The sequence below is a fragment of the Hevea brasiliensis genome, chromosome 3 (assembly GCF_030052815.1).
Source record: "Hevea brasiliensis isolate MT/VB/25A 57/8 chromosome 3, ASM3005281v1, whole genome shotgun sequence".
Lineage (NCBI taxonomy): Eukaryota > Viridiplantae > Streptophyta > Magnoliopsida > Malpighiales > Euphorbiaceae > Hevea > Hevea brasiliensis.
In genome coordinates, this window is record NC_079495.1 from 113,783,019 (window position 1) to 113,797,778 (window position 14,760).

At 34.3% G+C, this 14,760-nt stretch overlaps 1 protein-coding gene across 2 annotated transcripts; it reads left to right on the forward strand.

Annotated features, from left to right (window-relative positions):
* Positions 1-782: 782 nt before the first annotated feature.
* LOC110658887 (farnesyl pyrophosphate synthase 1) lies at positions 783-5,995 on the forward strand. Of its 2 annotated transcripts, XM_058144671.1 has the most exons (13): positions 783-934; positions 1,069-1,207; positions 2,675-2,699; positions 2,867-2,982; positions 3,106-3,192; positions 3,286-3,402; positions 3,485-3,573; positions 4,219-4,270; positions 4,406-4,501; positions 4,793-4,837; positions 5,044-5,133; positions 5,222-5,293; positions 5,653-5,995. In XM_058144671.1, the coding sequence occupies exons 2-13, from the start codon at positions 1,097-1,099 to the stop codon at positions 5,779-5,781; spliced, it is 1,029 nt and encodes a 342-aa protein (XP_058000654.1). In that variant the 5' UTR covers positions 783-934; positions 1,069-1,096; the 3' UTR covers positions 5,782-5,995. The 2 variants fall into 2 exon arrangements, with proteins under 2 accessions (XP_058000654.1, XP_021672346.2); XM_021816654.2 differs by having other exon boundaries at positions 924-1,207.
* The last annotated feature ends 8,765 nt before the right edge of the window (positions 5,996-14,760 follow it).

The following is a 14,760-nucleotide window of genomic DNA, read 5'->3' on the forward strand; positions in this document are numbered from 1 at the left end:
TGAAATTTTATAGTACAATTAATAAATTTTATGCATTTTTATGATTAAAAAATAGTTAAATAATTAAATAATTCAAATTAATATTAATATAATAAATTAAACACATCATTTATTATTCAAAATACAAGTTGATTAGGTGGGAAAAAAAGCTATTAAAATTCATTTGGTTTAAAAATTATTTTTTTTTAAAGAATTCATTGTTTAAAAGAAAGTCACTTTTCTAAAAAATGTTTTGATTGTTTAAGTTTTAAATTTTATTTATTTTGTGAAAAATCATTTTTAAAAATATTTTTTAAAAAATGTTTTTTTAAACATATTTCTAGTCAAAGAGCATAAAAATCAGAACATAAATAATATAATTATATAAAAATTTAATTCAATTTTTCTACGGTCCATATAAGATTAATTTTTTTAAAATTCATAACTATCCCTTCTAATAATATCTTCTGAAATGATTAAATTTAAGTTCTCTAATATAATAGACTTTATTATTATTTTTGGTACTTATATATAGAAATGTATGATTTTCTCTCTCTTATTTATTTAATTAATTTTATTTATTTTATAAAAAATATTACGTTGGTAGTATACTATAAACACTTTATTTAATTATTAAGAAAATTAAAAAATATTATTTATCAAGTAAATTTATTAGTAAACTACAATATTTTTATTGTGATTTTAGATTATTGTTAATTTTTATGATTAATTTACATCGAAAATTTTTATTTTATAAATAAAAATAAAACAAAATTTAATTTATAGATTAAAAAAAATAATATAAATGCTTTATTTCAACGGCCACAAAAGCTGCAGCAGTGGCAAGATGTGTAATTAGGGCTAAAACTGGGAGCCATTTACTAGAGAGAACTGAGTCGAGCCTTGAGAGTTGACACCTCTGCATTTTCCGTAGTCAGGCGAACAAAGACAGCAGGTCAGTAGCCACAACGCCAAGAACAGGAATATTGAGATAGTCAACAGCATCTCTGCCCCCCAACCCCCCTGTATAAATTTGTCACTTTCTACATCAGTCCTTACTCATTATTTTCATTCTCTCTCTGATTTCAGAGTTTCTATCTAATCTCCGTTTGAATCCATGGCGGATCTGAAGTCAACTTTCTTGAAGGTCTACTCTGTCCTCAAGCAGGAGCTCCTTGAGGATCCGGCTTTCGAATGGACTCCAGATTCCCGTCAATGGGTTGAGCGGGTACTTCCATTCTCTCTCTCTCTCTCTCTATGTGTGTGCGTTTCCTTTTCAAGGCTCATTGTTTATTGGAGCTCTTTGTGCTTCAGTGGTTCGATTTTCTTGTTTTGCTTGATTTGGTTTCTGGGTTCTGAATGAATCTTAGATTCTTGTTTGAGATGGGAAATGCTGCTTTTCTTGACACTTCTAAATGTTATATAATATGAAGAAGAAGAATCCATAATGATATAGACACTCAAAAGAGCTGAAATAATTAGTTTAGATGTTAGCTTAGCTATAAGATGTGATCCAAAGATTCTCAATAAGTTGAATCGTATACACATGTTTGTGGGTGTTGGCCAACGAAGTAATTGTATGTATCTAAAGTAAGAGTCGCAAGATAAGAGTTGCGGAGGAGGTTGAGTGGTCATACTAGATTAAATAAAGTTTATAATGAGAATATTAGAGAAAAGATAAGAATTGTGTTAATTAAGGATAAATTGAGAGGAGGCAAATTAAGGTGGTTTGGTCATATGAAGTCATGTATATACGGATCGGAGCAAAAAAGTGAAGAAGGGGTAGACTTAAATTGACTCGGAGGAGAACTTAGTGCAACATGACTTAGAAGCATTACACAATTTTTTTAGGATTTAACTCAAAATCGTTTAGAGAGGAGAAAGGGAATCCATGTAGTCGATTCTAATAAATTTTTGGGATAAAGGCTTAGTTAAGTTGAGTTGAGTTAGTTGAACTACAAACATGAAAATTACACAGGTGAGAAGGTGATTTTTGAGATAAATTTGTAAGACCCATTGTTAGATAGGTAAGTTGAAGAAGTGAATAAGAACTGATCCTTTTGGAAATTTTGGAAATTATGCCTAAACAAGCAAATTCCCTATAAAGGACACATTTGCCAATATGGATAATAGTTGACTCTGGAATCTGGAGAGTTTTATTGCTTGGTTTATTTACAATTTGCTTGGTTTGTGCAATTTTATCAGGACTATTTGTTATCCTTTAACTTCTTGGCATTTACAATGGCTTTAAGACATCCGATTGTTATATATGGATCGAGGATCTGCTGGTTTTAAATATAGTAGTTAAGGGAACTGAAAACAGCGGTAATCCTTTGCAACCAATTCCACTTGAGTATGGTTTTGAATTAGCATAAAATAGTAGCCCTGAAGATTTCAGGATGATGCATTATGCCGTGCATAATCAGTATTCTTGACTTCTGTCCAACACAAGGTAGTTTCTTTTTGTTCTTTAGCGCTTCTAACTCATAACTTATCCTTCCACAAATTGTTATGAGGTTAATAGTCAGTGATATAAACTGAGACATCCTTAACCGTTAAACTTGTTTTCTATATTTTTCCTCTCAATATGGTTAATATCAGAAAACCTTCCTCTGAGTTCTCTGTGCTTGCATTAATGAATTTATGGAGCTTTATTTTGGTTTACTGACTCTGGCATATGCTCTATTTGTTGCAGATGTTGGACTACAATGTGCCTGGAGGTAGGAATTGGATATTTATACTAATATAATGAGAAATTTATTCCGTATATTTATGATTGCTTAACAGTTTGTGGAACTTTTGCTATCAAAGTTAAAGAAGGAAAAAAAGTTTCTACTTATAGGGAATTGAAAATTAATAGCTGTCAAATGTAATTCTCTTTTCCCAGGGAAGCTGAATAGGGGGCTTTCTGTAATTGACAGCTACAAATTGTTGAAAGAAGGACAGGAATTAACAGAAGAAGAGATCTTTCTTGCAAGTGCTCTTGGTTGGTGTATTGAATGGGTATGGCTGTGAGAACCAATGCTTTTCTCTGCTTAGGCTATTGGAAAATATGTCCAATGGTTGAATTTGCATTTTCCTGTTGGTTGCAGAATTTTCTTATTCTTTGTTCCATTATTATTGCAGCTTCAAGCCTATTTTCTTGTACTTGATGACATTATGGATAGCTCTCATACACGACGTGGTCAGCCTTGCTGGTTTAGGGTGCCCAAGGTATGTGTTAATCATGAGCTTGACTTTTCCACTGCATTTATAAGGCTTTTGTTGTCAGCAAAACAATGAACTTTGTTAAATTGTATTTTGAAGGTTGGTCTGATTGCAGCAAATGATGGGATTTTGCTTCGCAATCACATTCCCAGGATTCTTAAAAAGCACTTCCGAGGGAAGGCATACTATGTAGATCTTCTAGATTTGTTTAATGAGGTAATTGACATGCTAATATTTGTATTAGTTCCTTTTCATTACAGCAATATGATTATAGTTTGTTCATGCTATGCTTGCATAGGTGGAGTTTCAAACAGCCTCAGGACAGATGATAGATCTAATTACAACACTTGAAGGAGAAAAGGATTTATCCAAATACACTTTGTCACTGTGAGTGAACCATTGACATATATCTATACTAAAGTTAGTAGATTATGAAGATTGGGGAGCCAAAAGTAGGAATTGAGAAAGCTAAATAAATATATAAAGATTGTAGGGTGATATAAACAATCTACAAATTTTGGGAAGCCATATGCATACATATAAACAATATGTAATATGCCCATTTAACTGCTTTTCATATGTAAGATAAATGAGCTTCTGCAAACAATTTGTTGGAACAAAGCCATATGGATTATGAAGGTGCAAGTACAAGGAAGACCATGCTAAATGAGCTATTGAGAGTATTATTTGAATTCAATCTCACCAATATCTTGACAAGGAATAGATACAAATATGGTTTTCATTTCAAACTGCATAAGCTTTAAATTAACTGTTGAATTTCCCAGCAATGTGTATGGCACCAACTCCTGGATGCCTCAAAACAGTTTGTGTTATTGGCTATGAAGAAGCAAAAAGTTTTGAATTTCAAACAATTTGGGTGGCTTGGTTTGAAAAACCTATTAATGCTTCTGAATTAAAGTATGTAATTTGCTTTTCAAGTAATCTTGGAATAAGTAAAAGCTTTTCATTTAACTTGTTTTCTTTACTGAGTTGATGTTTGATAACTTATACACTGGTTGGGGATTGATGCAGCCACCGGAGAATTGTTCAGTACAAAACTGCCTACTACTCATTTTACCTTCCTGTGAGTATGCACAGCCTGATTTGTTAAACTTTCCTCATTGTACTAAGTTTGTCTTAAAAGGAGTATTGTCACCCAAAAATTCAGTGGCTTAGTTGTGATTTGGCCATTCCAATCTCACAATAAAATTTTGCACAGGTTGCTTGTGCATTGCTCATAGCGGGTGAGAATCTGGACAATCATATTGTTGTAAAAGACATTCTTGTTCAGATGGGAATCTACTTCCAAGTACAGGTAAATTCAGATATGATTACCTCAACTTTTCCTGGATTTTCATTCTGTCTTATTTGAATCATAAAAACTGAATTGCATTATGTTATTTTATTTTCTTTTATTGAAAATGGAGTACTTATATTGTTAAGTTACCGAACAGATCCAAACAGGGTGCAAAGTGTCCTGTATTGTTATTTTAAATGTTATAGGAAACCTTTTGGTTTACTTCTCTCTAGGTGATTAAATTCATCTGTACCAAGTAGCTAACTCTTTCTTTAATTATTATAATTTTTTAAATTTTTTCTTGTGCAGGATGATTATTTGGATTGCTTTGGTGATCCCGAGACAATTGGTAAGGTGAGTTCAAGTGTGGTGGACTGGTGGCTGTATATTATTAGAACATATACGCTGTGCATGCTTGCATGCACAATGTATATATTTGGAGAAAAGAAAAGTAGGTGGAAGGGTTTGGTGAGAGGAGGAGAAGGAGGAGGAGGAGAAAAATAACTTCTAATTCGTTTTGTATAAATGGAGTTCTTGCTAATATCCTTTTGTAAACTCAGATAGGAACAGATATAGAAGATTTTAAGTGTTCATGGTTGGTCGTGAAGGCTTTAGAACTTTGCAATGAAGAACAAAAGAAAGTGTTATATGTAAGAGTAACGCATTCCTTATGTTGTCTTTGGTCCTTCTTGTCTAATATGAAGTAGCTTTGCTTATTGACAATGTTATTTCCTTCAGGAGCACTATGGGAAAGCTGACCCAGCCAGTGTAGCAAAGGTGAAGGTCCTTTATAATGAGCTGAAGCTTCAGGTACGAGCATGATCTCAAGAAACGGATGTTTCACAATTTTGAAATAAAGATTGGATTGCATTAGCATTTCATTCTTGCTACACCAATATAGTAATTTTTCCTTGCTTTTTTCCTTAGACCATGTTTGCCAAATCAATTTTGTTTGTTTGTTTGTGTATAGAGAAGATATTTCATTATATAAACTTCAGCATATATGGATCATATTAGCACTTAATTCCTGCAACACATATATACAGTTATTTGCTTGCTTTTCCTTAATACCAAATTTGCCATATTAATTCTGTTTGTGCATAGAGATACTTCATTATACAACTTCATGTTTCTCTCTCTTATCTCTTTATTTACTATCAATTCAATAGGGGGTATTTACGGAGTATGAGAATGAAAGCTATAAGAAACTAGTAACCTCTATTGAAGCTCATCCTAGCAAGCCGGTGCAAGCGGTGTTGAAGTCCTTTTTGGCCAAAATTTACAAGAGACAGAAATAAAAAGAAAAAATGGGTATCCAGATACATGGACAAAGACTGGATGACGCTGAATAATGCAGGTTTAGTTTGGAGTTGTATCTTTAGTTTCCTAATTGAAGATGCTTATTCTGCTTGTAGCACATGGTTAAACATTTTGATATTTGAAGGTCCTTAATTGTTTTGGAATTGAATGAGTGGTTTTCATCATTAATAAGATTTAAGCCATTTTAATCTATTATATTTTTTAAGATATATAGCATCTGGTCGTTAAATTGTTATCTGTGCAATTTGTTTGATCTTCCAAAGCTCCACTAGAACTGTAATTACCCATCATATTTTCTTGCTGGAAATGTGTCAAGTTCATGAGCTGCATCTATATATTTATTTTATATGTGAAATCTGAAATTTCAAAATGACATGTGCCATTTTTATTCTTTTTTGTCTTATTGAGAATTCAATGCTAAGTTCAATGCGGTAAAGTACTTTAGTGTTTATTTGTTCAATGACTATTTGAGTTCTTAAACATTTATATCTACTTTCTCTTTTATCAATCAATAATCTGTTTTGCCAATGATGCTTTGGTCTAGTCATAAAATTAATTAAGGCCCTAGAATCAAGAGGTTCTGGTTCTAAATCTCATCAATATCTTTGCAAATGTATTTTGACTTGGGTCAATTCTGATTTCAACTAAGGGCCTGTTTGGTTAAAAAAAATAAATTAGGAATGGAAATAATTCTCTTTGTAGGTGTTTGAAAATTTGTTTTTTTATTTTTATTTTTTTATTTTTATTTCCATTCCCACAATTTAGGAAATCTGATTCTTACAGCTAAGTGAATTACCATTATTCTTTTCAACCTGGAATCAATATACAGGAATGTAAATGAGGCTAAATGTTTAATTTTATCAGTGTATTTATTGGAATTTTTAATTTTTATATTATTAATTAAAATATAAATATAAAAAAATAATATTTTTATATTTCAAATAATTAATTAAAAACAAAATTATAATTATAATATCTAGAATAATTAAAATAAATAAAATTAAAATAATTATAATACTAATTAAAATATAAAACTATATTTTTATATTTCATATAAATAATTAAAACAAAAGTTATAGTGATAATAAATTATACCTATTAGAAAGAAAAATAGTAAAAATATAATTTTATATTTTCATATAATTAATTAAAATAAAAAATTTTGAATATAATTAATTTTAATTATTTAAATTAAAAAGATAAAATATATTATTTTTATTTTTACTTACAATTAAATAAAATTAAAAATTATAAATATAATTATAATTAATTAAAATTAAAAAAATATTTTTATATTCTCATATAATAATTAAATTAAGAAGTTAAAATATAAAAATATAAAAAAGAAATTTTAAGAGTACAAGTCTATAGCTTATATGTAAACCAAGCAACTCCAATTCTGAATCAACATAAACAAAACTTTGAAGGAGTGGGGAGCGGTTGCTATTCTCAGGCCTGAACTCATAACATTAATGGCCTTCTTCATTACTGGCGACCAAACAATCAGTTGGCAGCTTACCCAACTTTTCTGGGTACAGTTAGGCTCTGGCAAATTAATAATGGCTATAACAGTGCTGAAATATGGCATTTGGAGCTTTAAGTTTTCTGTGCAAGTGATGTGCGCATCATATTGGTTTTGGTCGGATGCTTTGTGGATCACTATTTCTCATAACTTTCATTGGACACCCCACCTAAAACGACACTAACCCAATATAAAATATTAGAGTTTGGATTTATCACGAGAATAGCAGAAATTCATGATTTTTTGTGGGGATGATGTTTAACACACTAAAATTATTAGTAATTTAATGTAGTTTTAATTTAATTAACAAATCTATTTGCAGAATTATCACAATATGTTTTAATTTTTAATGTATAATTTTAATGTATATTTGAATCATTTTGCTATTAATATATAACATATAATTGATAAAGAATCATTTTTTGTTTAACAAATTTGCATAACTGGAGTGTAAGATTAAAATTGAAAACAAAATTTAATTTAAAAATTGATAAAATTTAATATAAATTCATCAAAGGTTTATCATTGTAATTTTTTTAACTTGTAAATTATTATTATTATTATTATTATTATTATTAATTTAGAGTTCATTTCTTTAAATAGCTAGCTCATAAAAGAAAACTAATTTTTAAAATTAAGCATTAAAATTTATAAAGTAAGTTTGACTATTATTAACAAATTTGAGATGGCTAATTATATGAAAATTACCTATTATAAATAATTAACTTAATAACTATAAATTTTAACCAAGGAAAATTCACCAAATTTTGGGGAGGTGATGGCGCCTTCTGACCCAGGAGTATGAGTATCATACTTGCAGATTACAAATTGAATTAGACTCGAAACTAGATTCTCTATCACCAAAATGACTTAAGCCATTTTAATTTGGCTTACCAACATTTATATGCCTCTTAATTTTATTATTGGACCTGTTCCCATAAGTGATATTCCAACACACATACATATATATTGAGCCTAATATGAATCAATTAATATGGTTTGATGCACTTTCAATAGAACGTCATGTATAAAGAAAGAGATAAAGAGAATAGCAGAATTAATAAAGTGGTGCACATTGAGCAATAGTGAAAGAAATAAGGAAAAGATAAAAATAGTGGTGTAAGCCTAAATTGTACTATTGATGGGATATGAATAAAGCAAACATCTCTTGTTTCTCTCTCTATTATTCTCCTTTTTCTTTCTTTTTGAATCTTTTCCCTGTCATCTCTCTTATTTTCTTATACGGTTCATGTAATTGGTATGAAGTATCGATCTTAGCTCTAATAGCAGAAGGTACTCATTTTTAGGAATTGTATCGAGAAGTAACCACAGTGATAAAAGAATTGGAAGAAAAATGAGAACAGAGGCAAGTAAAGTTGAAGAGAGAATCAGAAACAAGCACCAATAAAGCCATACAAGAAAGTCTTTATTAACACGTATCTCCAAAGCATTAAACTTGCATCCAACAGGAATAATAAACGTACTCAAAATGGAGACCATTTCCATGGTAATTATAAGGGAAAAGATAAGCGGATCGAATCAAAATGTTTATCTGGGCTAAACAAATGCAATAACAAAATAAAATAAAGAAAAAAAAATTTACATGGTTCGGCATAAGCTTACATTTACGGGCGAAGGACAGCAGAAAATCCACTAACAAAATAAAAAAGTGGTACAAGCACAAGAGAGTAATTCTCACAACCTTTAACCCAAACACACCCAAGTCTCTCAAAGTGTATCACTCAAAGTGGTTCTTTCCCTTATATAAAACTCTCAACAACTTACAAGAGAAGCTAAGCATTGGAAAGGTCACAAGCAATAAGAGCTTTACAAAGTTTTAGGATGCACCCATATCAAAGAGCTTAATTAGTGCTCCATAAGTTACAGTAGTCAATAGTTATCTGTCTATAAATTCAAGTCACAGTTCCAACATATCTCTATTTGACTTGAATGTTCTTGCACTCCAAAATTAGAAGATTGCTGTAACACCCTCCCGGTAGCAACTCCGTACATTCTACTGTTCCGGTGACCGGTGTTAGTCCGGACAGCTAGAACGTCCGGAAAAATACTTAAACTAAAGTCAGGAACCATAATTAACTCAAATATTGACAAGAAAAATTTAGTAAAAATTTTAGAAATAAAATACAACCGAGTTAAACGAGCCGGTGCCCTAGCGATGGGTAACCCAGAGGGAAGTTGCGGTTTTCGCAACTAGGAGCCCTAGACCCGGGGAAAAATTATAAAATAATTTTTGGGACTCCAGAGAAGGGTTATTGAGGTCCCTATGGCATTAGAATGCCAAGAAAATACCTAGAAAAATTTTTCAATCGGTACAGACAATTTTGACCCGTTAAGCCAAACGGAGGGCATTTTGGTCATTTCGCGTTCAGAGGTGATTTTTGGCCGACTTGTCCAGTTGAGTAAATAATTAATATGACACAAAATATGAATAAACATTACTAGAAATTAAATTGAAAATGAGTAGTGATGAAAAGAAAAGAAAAATGAAATAAAATGCAAAATATGACATAGTATGATGTCATTTAAAAAGCCTTCTCCAATCATAATAAAACAACCAATTAATTAAGTAATAAAAGAGACTAAATGAAGACCAAAAGGACCAAAACCCAGCAGCCTTCCTCCTCATCCTCTTACCAGCCGAAACCCTTGCACACCCAAACCTCCATTGACAACCTCAATTAAAGCTCAATTTCCTTCCTTATTTCACCTTAAACCCTAGACACCTTTCACTAAAAACTTGTCTATACCCCTTGGGAAGTGTTTGGCAGCCAAGAAAAGGAAAGAAAGTGAAGTTTTGAGCTTGGGAAAATTCTGCCACTTAAAGGTTAGTGCACTATATACCTAAACCTCTTTAATTTCATGAATAGGGACTTGAACTTAGTAAGAAAATGTAATTTAAATGAACAAAACTCATGTGTATGTGTACATGAATTTCGACTGCCCTATTGAAGGAATAGGAATGAGTGTTTTGTTGGACTTAGAGTGAATTAGAAATGATGTTTAAGATATATAGATACATGGATAATAAATTGGTATGCTAACTAAGGCATTTTGTAGAAAACATAATGTGAAGCTAGGGTTTTGAGAAGTGAAAATTTGGCTTGGCTTAGGAAATTGTTAGAGAACATTTTAATGGTTAATTAGTGACCATTTTAGGTAAGTCGACCATAATATGGACTGAAAAATAGCATGGCAAAGAGAATGACTATGCTGCCTAGGGACAACAGCAATGGTGACTGAGATCCCAGTCCAATTAGACAGCCATAACTTTGGCTGTGTTGGTCCAATTGGTGTTTGGCCAATTGGACATGAAACTAGGCTTATAATGACACATTTTTTCTGAAGAAACCATGCCCAAAAGACCAAAGCAAGAGGACCAAAAGTTGGCCCCAATCCGGATACCCTGCAACAGCACCTGCAGAAATGACCAAATGAACAGTAACTGTTCATTTGGCCATAACTCACTGTAGATTTGGTCAATTGACCTGAAATTTTTACAGCAATAAGTTAAGACATAGACAAACAACTTTCATGAAGAAACCTACCCCAAATTATGGACAGAACCTATTCAAACATGCAATCACAGTCACTGTTCATGGTACTGTAGATTTAGTAATTCTGTAGTTTTGGAAATCCGGCCAGCTGTGGTTTTTGGACCATATCTGGAGCTACAAAACTCCAAATGGAGTGATTCAAAAAAATAAATTCAACTAGACAAAATAAGGAACAACTTTCATGTTTACCATTTCTTCAAATTCCCACTGCAACAGTGCTCAATGAAACAGTAAAGTCAGGCTTCAAAATCTGAAAATTCTGCCCTTTTGATTTAAGCCTAGAAATGGTAATGGTAATCAATTCCAACAAGTTTTAAATGCAAAATGTGGTATGTTGGGAGTGCCAAAACCAATGTACCCAATTTCTACCTAAAAGTCAACATTTTTGTTGACCAATGAGGTGAATAGTGACACCAAAACTTGAAATTCACAAAGTGAAGAATTTAAAAGTTCCAAATGCCCTAGTATACCTAACAAGATTGGTTTGGATAGTTTGGCATGCCAATAGGGTTCAGTTAGCAATACTGCATATGGCAATATGCCATTCTGTGATTTCATGGCTTTTAGCCATTCTGACCTTGCATTGAGATTTGGCCTTGTGCCTGAGATCATTTACAGCTTGGTAGCTGCTGCACACCGAGATGCATATGTGACCGATGGTGTGGCCGAGGTACTAGATACCCAGTGCCAGTTTACCCGTTATCCAGTCCAGTCGTCTAGTGTAGGTTACTTGGGGCAACCAAATGAATAATAGTGGACAAAGTAAATGATATACAAATACCTAACAAATAAAACATATACATTCGTTACATATTTATTTCTTGCTATTTCTTTTATTTTATTATTGCACCACTAAGCATTATTGCTTAGCGCGTTGCTTTTGCCACGCGTAGGTACTGGAGATATTGATCGTGAGCCCAAAGAGACCGCAGATCGGGTGAGTCCATCCTGCAGATTACGCATGTGTCCGTGTCACCTCAACTGCGATTGCATTGGTAGGACACTAGGTGTCATTTTGGCATTCTGTAATTAATTTTGATTTTCTCATATGTAATTAAACTTGTGTAATGTATATTGATGTTCATATAAATTATGAAAATTGTATTTGTCAATGGAAAAGTAAATATCTATTTGTGATTTATACTTGATTATAATATGTGATGGATGATTAAGAACTGAAATTGAGAAATGTTGTTGAGATCTTGATATTGAGATTTTGTTGATGAATTGAAGTTGAGATTGTTTGGAAATTATTTGGAAGTGTTTTTAACAGTTCAAGAACTGCTTTCTCCATTTTTAATGGTACTCGCGATTTTCTTTAAAATTTTCGGAACCTCAAATAAATTATGATTTCAATAAATGACTTAAATGAGTTATCTTTCACAAATTATATTCAAAAACATGATATAAATTAATTGAGGTATATTAGAGTGTGCCGGTACACCGTGTGGCATTACTTACTCGGGTATACTGTACACGGGTAAGGGGTGTCACATTTAGTGGTATCAGAGCACGGTTTAGGCGTTTCTGAGCCTAGATTGAGTCCATACCATGCATTGCATTTGTAAGAGTCGAGGTGACACTAATCCAGATCTGTTTGTCTTTGTTAAATAGGATATGGACCTTTCATCTCAAAGAGCAGTCGAGGAGGAAGTGGAGAGTCATGCTCCACCTGCAGCAGCTGAGACTGGGGGCATGGGAGAACCTGCTCCGCTACCAAGCGAGCTGCTCAGCCTCCACAGGCCATGTTCCAGCAAATGGCCGATTTCTTTAGACAAATGGCCGGAGTAATGCCAGCACCACCTCCACCACCAGCTCCACAGCAGAAATCACACCTGGAAAGGCTAAGAAAGTTTGGAGCAGTGGACTTTTTCGGTAAGAGAGAAGATGACTCTGTTGCAGCCGATAATTGGTTGAACAGAACTGGCAGAGTTCTAAAACAACTCCACTGCACCCTAGAGCAAAACCTAGAGGCTGTCATATCCCTGTTGCAAGATGATGCCTACGAATGGTAGGATACTGTGTCCAGTGAAGTGCAGCCAGAAGCTATAACTTGGGATTTCTTTCTCTCCGAATTTAAGAAGAAATATGTGGGTACTGTATACTTAGAAGAGAGAAGAAGAGAGTTTATTAATCTGAGGCAGAGACAGTTGTCAGTGGCGGAGTGCGAGAAGGAATTTGTCCGATTAAGCCGCTATGGAAGGGAGATAGTCCCTAATGAAGCTGAAAGATGTAAGAGATTTGAAGAGGGACTAAATAACAACATAAAGATCCAGCTTACTACCTTGGGAATCACAGAATTTAGCAAGTTAGTGGAAGCTGCAATAAGGGTTGAAAAAGTGAGAATCGGTGAGCAGACCAGAAGGGATAGACAGCAGAAGAGGGGCCCGGGTCAGTCTAGCTCATCTCCTGCACCTGGGAAGAAGTTCAGAGGTCCATCTGCACAGAGTTCAGGTCAGCCACAAGGTCAAGGTCAGTCTCAGGGGCCCAGGCCACAGTTCACCCTTAGGAGAGGTCAGTCCACACCATCAGTGGGTAGCTCTCCAGGGATGGGGTTCAGGGGACCAGCCCCAACATCTTCTGCATGTCCACACTGTCTGAAATGGCACAAGGGGGAATGTTGGAGAGTAACTGGTGCCTGTTTAAGATGTGGGTCGACAGAGCATCAGATGAGGAACTATCCACGCAGAACTACTACAGCTGCTACAACACAAGCAGACATACCTACTCCTGCACCACAGAGGGGTAGAAAATTTGGCAAATCTGAGGCTGTGGGACCATCACAGAGGCCTGCATCTGAGCCAGCAAAGAGGCCAGATAATAAACCACCTGCCATAAATTATGCCCTGAGAGCTCAGGAGGAGCAAGATGCCCCGGACGTCATCAGGGGTACGTTCTCCCTCTACAATACTCCTGTGCATGTATTGGTGGATCCAGGATCCACTCATTCATACATCTACATCAACCTACCCGTAGAAAGGGGGATACTAGTAGAGGAGAGTGACCAAGACATTCTGGTCACAAATCCATTGGGCCACAGTGTAGTAGTGAACAAAGTGTACAAGGGTTGCCCGTTAAGGATTCAGGGGTATGAATTCTTGGCGGACCTAATTGAGTTGCCCTTCCATGAGTTTGACGTGATTTTGGGAATGGACTGGTTGTCACGTCATCAGGCAATAGTTGATTGCAAATTGAAAAGAATTTCTCTAAAAACTTCAGAGGGTAATGAGATCACGGTTGTGGGGGAAAGGACAGATTTCCTGTCCAATGTCATCTCAGCCATAGTTGCAAGAAGAATGATGAGAAAAAGCTGTGAAGCCTACCTAGCACATGTGGTGGATACTAGGCAGGCTAAGCCAAACCTGAGTAATATACCCACAGTAAGAGACTTCCCAGAGCTATTTCCTGAAGAATTGCCTGGTTTGCCACCAGAAAGGGAAGTCGAATTTGCTATTGAAACACTGCCGGGTACAGCACCAATATCTATTGCTCCTTATAGGATGGCACCTGCAATTGAAGGAGTTGAAAACTCGGTTGCAAGAGTTGCTTGATAAGGGGTTTATACGCCCGATGTGTCACCATGGGGAGCTCCAGGTCGCTTTGTAAAGAAAAAGGATGGGACTTTGAGGCTATGCATCGATTCTGTGATTGAATAAAGTGACCGTGAAGAACAAATATCCGTTGCCTAGAATTGACAATCTGCTTTGATCGCTTGAAGGGAGCAGAGTATTTTCTAAGATTGATCTCGCATCGGGTATCATCGATTGAGGGTGAAGGATGTAGATGTGCCTAAGATCGCATTCAGACCGGTATGGGCATTATGAGTTTCTAGTGATGCCCTTCGGCCTAACAAATGCACC